Source organism: Peromyscus leucopus, chromosome 5, assembly GCF_004664715.2.
Source record: "Peromyscus leucopus breed LL Stock chromosome 5, UCI_PerLeu_2.1, whole genome shotgun sequence".
Taxonomy (NCBI): domain Eukaryota; kingdom Metazoa; phylum Chordata; class Mammalia; order Rodentia; family Cricetidae; genus Peromyscus; species Peromyscus leucopus.
In genome coordinates this window covers 113699214-113713001 of record NC_051067.1, presented here as the reverse complement: position 1 = coordinate 113713001, position 13788 = coordinate 113699214, and the positions used below count along the sequence as shown (strand labels likewise).

Genomic DNA, 13788 nt, shown 5'->3' with positions numbered 1-13788 from the left:
AAATTAACAAGTACAATAAATACAGTTCTGGACAAATGTAAGCAGCAAAAATAACATATATACACATACATGCATACATAGATGACATATATGTATATGATATATATTATACACTTACACATATGTATCAGGATAAACACCACAGTCAGGGCAATGATTATTGTTGAGGAGGAATGGATAAAATGAGAATGGAAAGGACATACACAATTATGTCTATGTTTTAATTATCATTTGCCTATTAAGTATATTATCTTTTGAATTCCTGAAATGGTTCCTAGTTTGAAAACATTTAGGCACTGAAGAGCTCCTATTCAGTCACAGCACTATCTGATTTCCTGAAATGTACAAGTAAAACAAGAACCGAAACAGCGCCGACCATCTGACTTACCCATTCACCAACCATAAGACTAAAATCTTGAGAGTTCATTACTAAGAGGAAAGGGGAGGAAAGAGGAAGGGCTTCAGGCTGCAGCTGGGATCCTAAGATAAGCATCCAGCAAGTCTCCAAGTAAGAGAAATAGGAGAGTGACTCCTACTGCTAGATAAAACACCCCTTTCCTTGAGTGTTTTGCTCCTTAGACAGAAAGCTACTTTATAATGATGACATCACAGAAAAGTTGAGTTTCTACTACACAACCTAAGTTGTATAGGAACGGATACAGGTCACCCCAGGCCCAGAACTCTCCCTCCAAGGACTGGTGCCCTTTCTCTATTAGTTGTTGCTGGTTCTCAGGCATCAAATATGTATGGATTTCCTGTTTCCCCCTTTTGAGCCCTGGAGACTTAGAACTGGTATGAGGCTTATTGGGGAAAAAAAAAGTACAAAGTCAGGAAAACACAAAAAGGAGTCAGCCATGACTTTTCAAATCTTAAGAGCTGTAAAACTTGTCAGATTTTCCTGTGTCTACATCTTACATAAAGCCGTGGTTCGGAAATGAGGCCTGTGGAACTGTGAGTCAATGAAGAAGATGACAGTTAGAACTAAGACTCAAGAGATAGCTGTGGTGGTTCTTATCTATAAACCCAACAGGAGGAAGCTGAGTCAGGAGGATTGCTAGTTTGAGGCCAGCACGGGTTACAAAATTATAGGCCAGTATAAGCAAGACTTTATTGTCTCTAAAAAAAGTAATGGGGGTTAGCTCAATAAACAGAATGCCTGCCAGCATGCATGAAGCCTTAAGTTCAATCCCCAGGGCCACATAACCCAAGAAGTTATTCATGTCTGCTATCCCAGCAGTCGGGAGGCAGAGGCAGGAGAATCAGAAGTTGAAAGTCAACTGTAGCTATATAATAAGGGGAAGGCTAGACTGGAATACATGAGGCCCTAGCTCCAAACAAACACAACCCCCCAAAAACCTTCAAACTTAATCTTGGGTTTGGAGACAGGTGTAGGGCAAGTGCTTTTGAATACTGGTATCTTATTCTAAATTTTCTTCTTAATGTGAGTTTTGATTCTATGTACATCTGTGCAGCATATGCATGCAGCACTCACAGGCCAGAAGAGGGCATTGGAACACCATGGAGTTGGGAGTTACACAGTTGTAAGACAGCATGAGGATGCTATAGGAACAGAACCTGGGTCCTCTAAAAGAGCAGAAAACGCTCCTCCTGATCATTAAGACACCTCTCCAGCCCTATTCTAAATTCTATTTTGTTTTGTTTTGTTGATTTTTCGAGACAGGCTTTCTCAGTGTAGTCCTGGCTGTCCTAGAACTCGCTCTGTAGACCAGTCTGGTCTCCAACTCAGAGATCCTGCTGACTCTGCCCCTCACCCCCCAAGTGCTGGTATTAAAGGTGTGGGCCACCACAATCCAGCTAAGTGTTTGGTTTTTTTTTTTTTGTTGTTTGTTCTGTGATTTTATATATTCTGGATATTAATCTCTTGTTGGATCAATAGCTGGCAGATTTTCTACCATTCTATAAACTATTTTTTTTTTCAACATAGGGTTTCTCTGCATTGTCCTGGCTGTCCTGAAACTCTCTCTATAGAGCAGGCTGGCCTGGTAATCACTTTCCTTACTATGCAGAAGCATTTTAATTTAATACGACCCCATTTTGAACCAAAAGTTTTAAGGGCAAAGACGAGTTCTACAAATCCACCCTTAGAATGAAGGTGCCTCCACCTTGTAATTTCAATCTGGAAATGGGCAGAGAGTGAAGGAAAGAAACTACCTGTGATCCTCAAATGGGCATCATTAGGTCCACTGCCATCTCCTAACCCAGAAAGCCGATATTCTGCTCTGTATGGATCGGGACTCTGACTGCAGGCCTGTTTCATGATCCTTTTACACTGCAATGGGATTTGAACTGATTTACAATGTCGAGGCTCCAATCTCATTGTTCATGCTGCTGTTATCCATTCACTAACCCAAGTTTCTCTGTTCTGTTCTGCTGTCCTGCATTTTGAATTCAGAGCTTGGTGTCAGCAAGGAAAGCACCAGAGCTGTCATGTAGCAGCCTTTGGCTGTGCTCTACCAAGGGATGTATCATCCACAACCTACTCACATCCCTCCCCCCAACAGCTACCAAAAATTCCTCTGGTGAGAAATGCTATTATAAGAAGGGGTGGCTGCTTTGTGACTCACACTGTTTCATTAAAAAGATTTTTTTTCCCTAAACAAATTTCAGTAAAGAAATCCAAAGGTTTTCCAAAGCCACAGCAAAATAGAACAGCTCATAATAGTATTTTTCATAGGTCTGCCACTTCACTGGAGATTCCTATACCCAAACACAGGAGATGTTTATATTCACTTAGCTTTTTGTGCTGCATTTGGCCTTCACATTGAGAGAACAGGTAGAACTGATTAAACTCGGCTCATATAACTGGGCCTGTCAGATATTAAGATGGAAGGCAGTTAGCTTGCAAGCCAGCCCTCACCACAGATCTTAAGACTTACCTACAGCTCTCCAGGGCATCTGGTTACAATGGTATAGAAGTTTCAGCCCTATTTGACCAGATTTGAGTCAATCCAATAATCGATGGTTTGCATGGGAATTTGGGGATGGTTGTTACAGCAGTGACTGGTGTTTTAGAAAACCTTCTAGCTAGTATAAGTGGTATTATATCTTTGAGGGTGTAAATAAACAGAACAAACAGTATTTCACAAAACTAATTTGTTAGTGTGGAATCCCAAGGGTTCCTTTAAGTTCCTGTAGAATTTCCTGGCCTCAGGGGAGTATCAGAATAAACGAATCCTAACTAGCTCTTCTCTAAAGGAAAAAAGTTACTGGAGATGGAAACAAACAAAAATGTCTCCAAAGAGCGCAGAACTGTGGGCGAATTGACCACACAGGCTTGGGGTCGTGGGACTTTCTAGCTCTGTCCCAAATCATCTGAGTAGCTCTGCTTCTCCCACATGCTAAGAAGTCACCTTTGACCTTAGAAGATATACAGTAACACAACATGGAAGTGAGTAATTTTAGAACAGCTGTTTGTGAAGTATGTTTTAATCATATTTTATAGAGGGAAGGGTACTACAAACAAGAAGTTTGGGGCCATATTATGAGTCTAATTCAACAAGATCAAGATGGTAAAGCGCACAAGCACACACGCTCACGGCATCATTTATTTCACCAAGTAGCCTCTCAGAAATTAAGGCATTATCTAACAGCCAGTTGTCATAGTTTCTCAATAAAACAAAAAGAAAAAAATCATCTCAACATGAACCTTTTAAATTCTTCATTTTGAGCAAAAAGTAATAAAGGTTTATTAGTTATTCTTGGGAATAACAGTCACTGGTGTTGGCTATCATACAAGGCTTTAGTAAATTACTGAAAACAACATTAAAAATGAGGATAAAAGAAAAAACAGTCAAGCGGTGGTGGTGGCGGTGGCGGTGGTGGTGGCGGCGGCGGCGGCGGCGGCGGCGGCGCACACCTTTAATTCTCTTCTTGGGAGGCAGAGGCAGGCAGATCTCTGCAAGTTCAAGGCCAGCCTGGTCTACAGAGCTAGTTACAGGACAGCTAGGGCTGTTACACAGAAACCCCGTCTCGAAAAATCAACCAAAAAAACAAAACAAAACAAAAACCTAACCTGATTCGAAAATAGACAGAGGAGGGGCTGGAGAGATGGCTCAGTGGTTAAGAGCACTGGCTGCTCTTCCAGAGGACCCAGGTTCAATTCCCAGAACCCACCTGGCAGCTGACAACCTTCTGTAACTCCAGTTCTGGGAGACTGGAATCCAAGGGTAGCAAGCACAAATGTAGTGCATAGATATTGGGGGGGGGAGGAACACCCCCATATACATGAAATGAAAAAAAAAAATTACATAGGCAAATGATAGGAACACATATTTCTACAAAGATGCATGAATGACTAGGAAAAAAACTCAATCATATGACAGAAATGTAAACTACAACATCACACTCATTAGGTTAGCTATTATCAAAAAAAAAAAAAAAAGTGATTCCATGCCTATAATCCCAGCACTCAGGAGGCAGAGGCAAGCAGATCTCTGAGTTTAAGCCAGAAGGGTCTACACAGTGAATTCCAGAACATCCCCCAGCAATACAGCCAAGACCGGAGAGAAAGGGGACAATGGTTCCAAAACAGAGGGGCTGGGGACATGGCTCCACTTGGTCGTGTTTGCCTTCAATGTATGACGCCAAGTTCAATCACCAGCACCAAACAAACCAGGCAGGTAATCCTGGCACTCGAGCTGGAGGCAGGGGGTCAGATGTTCACATTTATCCTCAGCTACACAGTGAGTTTGTCAGTTTGAACTACATGAGGCACTATCTCAAAAAAATAGAAAATACAATCCAGCAATTTTACTCCTGGGTATATAGGGAAAAATTGGGGATATGGCTCAGTGGTTTAGAGCCTAGAAACATCCCCGTCACTGGAGCGGTGGTGGTGGTGCAAAATTAGGGTCTAAATTTGTACATTCCCAACAGTATCAGCCACAACAACATGGACGCAATCCATGTGTCAGTGACAAATGCACAGACAAGCAAAATGTGGTATACATTCTGTATTATACACTTTGTAACACACGTGTGGTAGATAATGTTCAACCCTGAAATGGAAGGAAACTCTGACAGATACAACGTGGCTGAAGGTAACGGGCATTAGCTAAGTGAAACCACAGTCACCAGACAAACACTTGACAATCCCTTACTGCAGTCTTACTGCTCCACTCAGCTGCACACTTAAAAATGGCCAAGATGAGCCAGGCGGTAGGGCACACACCTTTAACCTCAGCACCGGGAGACAGAGGCAGGAGGCTCTCTGTGAGTTCGAGGCCAGCCTGCTCTACAGAGTGAGTTCTAGGACAGTCAGGGCTACACAGAGAAACCCTGTATTGAAAAACCAAAAAAGGTGAAGATGGCAAATGTTATTATATGTATTTTACCTCAGTATAAAGCAATGGGGGTAGGGGGCACTGGAGTATCGATACCATGGAGCTCAGAAACCTACACTTACCAGACCAAGGGGAACTTTCCTTAACGAAGACAGACATAGAAAAGTGGTAAACCATGCTTCTAGTGTTCAGTAACCAGAAAACAAAGGCATAACAAAGATACTGAAGTCCAAGGATAAAATGACAATTCTGAAAAATAGCCCTTCTTTAGATGTTCTCTTTGAGAAGACAGAGAGCCCTGGTACTAGGTCACCTGAGACATTTCTTAGTCTGCTAGACACACAAAGATCACCTGCCTAGCCCAGAAATAGGGTTTAGTAGAAAATGGACAGTCACTGAAGAGTTCAAAAGAAACACCTGTACAGCAGCCTCACACACACACCTGAGTGTGTTTACACACCAGAGAGCTGATCAAAAAGATAAAACCTAAAGCCTGAGGAGAAGAGACTCTTAAAAAGGAAGAAAGGCTTTAATCCCAGCGCTAGGGATGTAGAGACAGGTGGATCTCTGAGTTTGAGGTCAGCCTGGTCTACCGCGTGATTTCCAGGACAGCCTAGGGCTACACAGAGAAACCCTGTCTGGGGGGTGGGTGGGGGTGGGGCGGGGGAGTAAAAAAGCAAAGATTCTTGAAAAGAATGTTAATCTTTAAGATGTTCCCAGCAAGCCGGGCGGCGGCGGCGCACGCCTTTAATCCCAGCACTCGGGAGGCAGAGACAGGCGGATCTCTGTAAGTCCGAGGCCAGCCTGGGCTACCAAGTGAGTTCCAGGAAAGGCGCAAAACTACACAGAGAAACCCTGTCTCTGAAAAACCAAAAAAAAAAAAAGATGTTCCCGGCACCTACCTTCCTGGTATACGGCAGGTACTCAGTAATTACCAATTGACTAAATGAATGTCTTAGTGCAACCAGTTTCTGCACAGGCAAGCATCTCCTGCTTTGAGACAGTGAGGGGAATGTGGAAACCGGGTAATGTATCCACTTTAGTGTCATGATTTGTCCTAGCTCTTGACCTCTGCAGCTCCGGGCTGGGCCTGCATGTGAGAGGCCACAACTCAGTAGGCCAGCCCTTCAGTGGTACCCACAGTCCAAGGCGACTGGGCCTTACAGGAAAAGGAGGGGGAGGCACACACAGGAGGACGCTGCTAATTACTGTCTGTTCTCAAGACCATGGCAGACTGGCTTAGGCCTTTATGTAGGAGACAAATGCTTAGCTCCATGTGGGGAAAAAAATTATGAAGAACGCTCTTGCTGGTGAAAAATACTTGTATGGATCCTGTCTAGAAAATATCTAACTAGTTTAGAAATATCAAAAAACAATGCTAATGAACACACCCAAAAAAGCACCAAGTTCTTTCTGTTTCAGAAAGGAAAATGAGGTCCATGACAGAGCTGAGTAGATGCTACACTAACTACATTCTCAGAATGTTACAAATTCCCCTCAGCTCCACTAAACTCTAGGATTGGGGGCCAGTCATCTGCATTGTCCTGAGGCTCCACAGAGAACACCAGGCCCAGTCAAATTTAGGAATACTCTGGAGTCATTCACAGTTATCAGGAGAGCTCCTGTATGTATCTGTTCAATTTTTTTTTTTGGGGGGGAGGGGTTCCAAAAAGGGTTTCTCTGTGTAGCTTTGCGCCTTTCCTGGATCTTGCTCTGTAGACCAGGCTGGCCTTGAACTCACAAAGATGCGCCTGCCTCTGCCTCCCAGTGCTGGGATTAAAGGCGTGTACCACCACCACCCAGTTTAATTCTTGTTATATGTCCGAGAGTACACTATAAATTCTTATCATGCTTCACCTCACCTTGAGTCACATGATATTGTGACTTCACCCTTTCGCTTGCCTTCCAAGCCAGGGATATCTCAAAGTAAACTTGCTATCAGTTCAGAAACTGTCCCCGCTGCTGATTTAAGATGAAATTTGGTTCCTTATCAACTTCCTACTTGATCATTGGTCTTTACTACTTATCCAAACAGCACACCAGAGAAAGGAACCCAACTCTGGATACAAAGATAAACTTGGTTCTCTCTCCCCCAACCCCACCTTGGTTTCTCTGTGTAGCCCTGGCCGTCATGAAACTCACTCTATAGACCAGGCTGGCCTTGAACTCACAGATCACCGGCCTCTGCCCCCCAAGTGCTGGGATTAAAGACATGCACCACCACAGCACTAAACCTGGTTCTTATGAGAACTTAAAAAGTACAAACTGCTAGGTCTCTGATAAGCCTCTTCTAGTACTTAAGCCTATAATGTTAAGATGCTAAGAACCTGCCAGACAGTGGTGGCACACACTTTTAGTCCTAGCACTTGGGAGGCAGAGGCAGGTGGGTCTGAGTTCAAGGCCAGCCTGGTCTACAGAATGAGATCCTGGGACAGCCAGGGATACACAGAGAAACCCTGTTTTGAAAAAACCAAAAGTGGGGGAAGGGACTGCTAAGACCCAACCATTTGATTTCTACCGGGCCACAGCAAACTTTAGGGGGAAAATGTATAAAAATCATAACCTATCATTCTAGAAACTAAAGTTAGCATTCAGGTTTGGGGCTAACTTCAAGATTTGATCGAGTACCACAACTTCAGAGACCTATTGTGGTTAACCTAACTTAAGGCTTAAGAGCAGGACCAATACCCATCTAAGTCAACACTGGTTCCCTATGAGGTCTTTCCTGCCAAATTAAAGTGTCACAAGTTTTTACTTTATTTGTGTGCATGTATGTGTGTACATTTGTATGTGAACATGTGGAGGTCAGAGGACAATTTAGGAGAGTTGGTTCTCTCCTTCCACCTTGTGCATTCTGGGGATTGAACTCGGATCATCAGCTTGGTGGCAAGGTGCCCTTATCTGCTAAGCCACCTTACTGCCTATAACTGGGTATTCTAAAACTTGAGCTCAGATGGAATATCATCACATTTGTAGAATACACAGCATGTTCTTTCTCAAGAATGGAGCTAGCACACTTTCTTTGGTTAAGGATGCCCTGGCTCACAGTATTCCTTGTGACATAGTTGGCGATGAGTCTGTTTAATATAAAAATATACACATCCATAAAGCAACCATGTTAAGAATTTAACCACTGTTGCTTGCAATGCCTTTCAGATCTTGTGAGGAATAGTTAACTAAGACTCTTAGGAAATTATCTTTGCCTGAAGGAAGCGTGGAAAATAAGCCCCTCATGGTAATAAAAAGCCAAAAATCCTGCATTAAAAACAAAGTCTTCATTAAGGTTAGAATGTTCTTGCAAAGCTGGGCAGGGGATGGATCTAGCTCTTTAGGGACCACAGAATGCTTTTGCTTCTTCAGAAAGCTCACAAAGGCCCATTACCTCCAGCATACCTACAGAGAGACACAAAGGTTTTCTGATCCACTCCAAGTTGGCAACTGTCCCTCATTATTTAAGAATAGGAAAAAAATTAAACCTTTTGAAAATCCTAGTGTGACAGCAAAATAGAACTTAGAAGATACCCTGCTAGCATATTCAGACACTTAGCAAAGTCATTCCATCTCAGCCTCTGTTGGTTTAGTGAAAATACAGAACAAATTCAGATTTTTTGAATATACACATACATTACTAAGAAGCCAGACCAAATCCCTCAATAGCCAGCATTTTCCAGCAGAACTCAGAAAATAACAACATCTCCTAACATGATGGATATTTCATGTTTTCTCTCCATATCTGGAAACCCCTATTCCAAGGTTAACAGAACTACTACAAAAAAGAAAGCCCTCTAAAGTAGCATCAGAAAACCAAAAGCTGTAGAATCGCCTCAGAACAAAACCAGCAGCTGAACAGTGAAAGGAAAGGGCTGTAACTGCTTCTCCGAGGCGGTTTTCCTCAGCAGTATTTATGGGAGAACTGGATGTAGGTCAGACTCCAGACAGCACCAGCCTCCATCCGGGGCCTATGTTCCCATACATGTAGACCTCTCCGCCCATCAAGTTCTAAGGAGACAGAGCAGGCACAGAACAACACCATTGTCTCTAAGAGACCACCATGTTCCATTTGGATTTCCTTTGGCTTTTGTTTTTGTGTATACTGTCACACAAGACCCTCAACAAGGACTCTGCTGGAGGACAGATATCTACAGATGAACTTATGATAAATCAGGGACTACTTGACTGGCCTGCTCAAGGTTCTAAGTCAGGCACTATCATGAGCCTAGCCTTCCTACTTACTGGCTAGTAAGTTTCCAGGGTACTACTTCCTTAAGTTACAGATGAGAGAGGCCAGAGTGATGTCTTACAGCACAGTTGGACATAAGCAACATATGCTTATAACTGAAACAATTCAGGTGAAGGCAAAAGGAAAGAGTTCAAAACCAACCTGTAGCCGGGCAGTGGTGGCGCACGCCTTTAATCCCAGCACTCGGGAGGCAGAGAGAGGCAGGCGGATCTCTGAGTTTGAGGCCAGCCTGGGCTACCAAGTGAGTTCCAGGAAAGGCGCAAAGCTACACAGAGAAACCCTGTCTCGAAAAACAAAACAAAACAAAACAAAACAAAAAACCTGTATTATATAAGTTTGAGGCTGGTCAGGGTCATATATTAAGACCTTGTCTCAAAACAAACAATAATCAAACAAAGTACTACATAAAAAGAGCCAGGGTTCTGGTGCTGTCAGGCTAGCATTCCAGTCCTACCTCTGCTACCTACCAGCCAGCTGTCTAGGTTCCTCACCTCGACTGCAAACTGGGAGTAGAGTTACAGTGATAACAGAGATGATGGACATAAACCATTCACATTTTTTCATTCAACAAATACCTGTGCCAGGCACAGTATAAGACTTACAGCAGTAATCAAAGGTCATTCTGGTCTCACAGAGCTGAGAACTTAATCAAACTACAAGAAAAAATAAGTAAGCCGATAAATGCTTATAAAACATGCTAAAAAAATAAAAACAAAAACCATTAAGATTAGCACAAATGATTGAAAACAATCACAGGTAGGGCCAGATGTTAAGAGTGGCCTCTGAGGAGAAATTTCTGTTGAGCCCTAAGGGGTCCATAGGAGCTATCTATGTGAAGAATGAAAGAACAAACATTTCTGTCATAAAGAACTCAAGATGTTCAAGGGTCACAGCATGAGGAAGGCACAGTAACATGGAAGACAAATGTGATTGCAGTATATCCTCTCATAGGGTTTTGGAGAACAACCATTACAAGCTGCCACCACTGAGGATTACCACATCTATTTTTAAAATAACAAAGATCAGCCTAGAGTAAGGTGCTGTGTCTTGTCCAAGGTCAAAGCTACTCAGAAGAGGACCTAAGACTGGAACCCTTCAGTAGTCTACTTCCAGACACAGCATAAGCCCACAGCCTTGACTTGTTTCACTAATGACGGCTTTCTGCGCTCTGAGGAGTCCCCAAAGCACCTTGAAAACACAAGTAACAACACTGTATCAGTTCCCAGGCATCTGGTCAATCAAGCTCGAAAGCCCTACTGCTGGAATCTTACCACTCAAGAGCAAAAGATGCTCAGACCTAACTCAAAGGCTCCAAAGTAGAAAGGGCTTCTCTTCTTGTAGTCATGAACAAGAGAGAAAAGGATGCCCCAGAAAATTCCATGGCCTGTTCCAGGAGACAGAACCACTGATGCAAATGAGCCCTCACCTCAAGTGAACAGCACAGGAAAAGCTAATTACTTTATTTGTACAAAAGAGCCAATCTCTTTAAACAGTGGTCCTCGGTCAGGCTGGTACACCCACCCCAGCAAAAGGCATCTGGGAATTTGTGGAGGCAGTTTGAGATGAACTGCAGGATGCCCTGGGGGGGCATTCAATGGGCTCAAAGTCTTGCAAAAGGACAGAATGATCCTATATACTAAAAATAAATAAACAAATAAATAAATAAATGTATTACCTATAATGTTAACGAGAGCCTGCCACACATACTTTCGAGACACTGAAAAGATTAATATCTCCAGCTTTTCTTGTATTCCTATTGTTCAGTAGTGCTCAGTAGGCCTGAATGGGGGTGTGAGGGTGGGGGAGAAATCTAAGGCTTCACAGCTGAAGAGTGTGAAAATTTGGAATTCAGTTGTAAGTGCCTAACTTTATCAGGGAACCTGGCGGTGGAACAAGGATAAAGAAGTTTCTAGTAAGAGATTTAAGAAATCTTGTCCAAAAGGTAAGATTTTCTCACTTCTCCATACAAGACTTTATAAAGTTAGTTGTTTGCCACACTCAAAAATTACTGTGACTTCAGAGAACCTATTTACACTATTTTCAGTTTTAAAAGCGTATCAATGACAGTTTATTTACAAATGTAATCACAATAGTCTCACAAATACAGTGGACTCCTTCTGGACTCAAACTAAATAGGAAGATTATTAATTCCAAGATGCCTAACGCAAACCAAATGCCTAAAGGGTACCGAAGGCAGACATGCCTTGTATTTGATTTCCAACAGTTTAATTACAGTCAGAGAGACTCTAAACTAGCCACTATTCCCCTACCAAAGTTATATCAAAAATTTAAGATTATGGACTTGACCAAAAGGAAGAAAAAAAGGAGATAACCCCCTAAAACCTACTGTTTTGAAATAGCTACAAGAGTAATCCCACCGGTAAATCTTTCATAATGTACCCTAAGGAGAGGAGAATGCTTTCTCCTACACGGTATCTAAAATTTCCCAACTCACCCAAAGGAGTCTGAATGTTACTTCTTCACTTCAACTGCTAATTAGCAAACAGCAGTCTCACACCCCTTGGACCAGTTTTCCAGAAGCCTGCCTTGCCTTCTCAGGACAGCCAAGCAGACAGACCTGTTTTCCTCTAGAAGCGACTGCCAGGCCTTTTCTGCCCTACAAGCCAGAGCCTGGGAAATCCCCCTCCAGCCTTCTCCTGGCTTGTCACCAGAGGAGCACAGAATGAATTCATCCAGATTCTTTCAATCTTCCTCCTCCCCAGTCATGTGCCAACTGCAGGGCAATAATACTCCACCTTGCTGGTGCTTTGTTTAAAAAAAAAAAAAAAAAGATGCAGATTCACGAGAAGATCAGGCACTTATCATGGAGCAGAAGAAAAAAAGATGGAGGGACGTGAGAGTCACTGAGCCAAGTCTACTGAATGCAGCATGGGAGACCAGAACCCTGGTCCTGTAAATCCAAAGAGGGAAGGCTTTCCATATAGCAGACCACACCTGTCTAAGCCAGCCTCCTGCTCCATTTTAAACAATTTATACAGCTACCCAGCCGGCAGGGAAAACTAGCCACCTCCCTTTCCTAGCAAGGGTAAGAACCCTAATCTAAGAACCACTTGCCCCTTAGTTTTATTTCTTTTCTCACTCTTTGTTTAGGAGACACTACCTCCCTAACCAGACAGGTAGACACCATGCTGCTGTGGCAGAAATGAAGAGTCCAAACTGTAAGCCAGACAAGAAGACCTCTTCTCTGAGGATCACGATGCTAATAAATGGGACTTCAATGGGCAGGTTTCACTCTGCCATCCACAAGTGAACACATGCCTGTAGTCCTAAAACGCCCGGCCCCGCAGCCTGGTAGACAGCTTTTTCTCTAGGCAGTAGTTAAACCACTTGATCTTATTCACCCTCTGGCACAGGAGGGACCAAGGGAAAGGCAGGAGTTAGCTTCATACCCACAGCTTAGCACACGCAGAGGTTTGGGGCGCCCCGGCGCGCCCTCCCTTACACTCCACCCTTTAAGGCCTCTGTCACCCGCGGACTCACCACTGTGCGAGCTGAACCACCTGGGTGCGATGTGCAGAGGTAGAGCATCCGCCAGCGAGGCTCGGGAGCCCAGGTACAGCATCCCGTCTCTATGGTGACCGCCGCCTGTCTCCTGGTAACCATTGCCGTGAGCATAGGTGGAGTCCGACGTGGACCCCCCGCCGCCCGGCGCCCTCTCCGAGTCGCCGGTCCCGCGGGAGGCGGGGGTGTAGAGGCCAAAGGGCACCCCTCCGGCCGTGCTGGGGTCCATGCCCATGCCCGCCACCGAGCTGACCGAGCGGCTGCGCAGCCCCATAGCTCCGCCGCCCGTCCGGTAGTGCCCAAAGTGGGGCGCTCCTCCCGGCGGGGGCACGGCGCTGTCATCGGTAGAGACCCCCGGGAAGGGGCCCCGAGAGCGGGCCGCCGTGCTCTGCTTGCCCCCCATGTTCGCCCGGGGCCCCGGTGGGGCGGGAACCTGGAGGCCTAAACCCTCCTCCCCCACTACTCAGAAGCGGGTGGAGGGCTGGGCGAACATAAAGGGGGGGGGAGGTTTACAAAAGAGCCTCGAGGGGAGAAAATGAAAAAAAAAAAAAAAAGATAGAGAGGGGGGGAACCCTCAGAAAATCCGCGGGGCGGAAAAAAGCGAGCGAGCGGGGACCCCAAACTAAGAATTTCAAACAGTCCAAGACGAATGCATGTTCTCCTTAAGGTCCGAAGACGCGCGGTCCGGAGCGGGCGCCGCGCGCCACAGGCCGCCCCCGGGCT

The 13788-nt window shown here is 44.5% G+C and overlaps 1 protein-coding gene across 3 annotated transcripts in view; it reads right to left on the bottom strand.

Moving 5' to 3' along the window:
* The window catches only part of Znrf1 (zinc and ring finger 1), a 98851-nt gene extending 85063 nt beyond the window's left edge, over window positions 1–13788 (bottom strand). For 2 of the 3 annotated variants that reach the window (XM_028892775.2, XM_028892776.2), the window contains exon 1: window positions 13045–13775. In XM_028892775.2, the coding sequence (XP_028748608.1) occupies window positions 13045–13468 (424 nt within the window). In that variant the 5' untranslated portion in view covers window positions 13469–13775. Of the gene's footprint in view, window positions 1–13044 lie in introns of all 3 variants that reach the window. The other variant, XM_037206285.1, reaches the window with a different exon arrangement.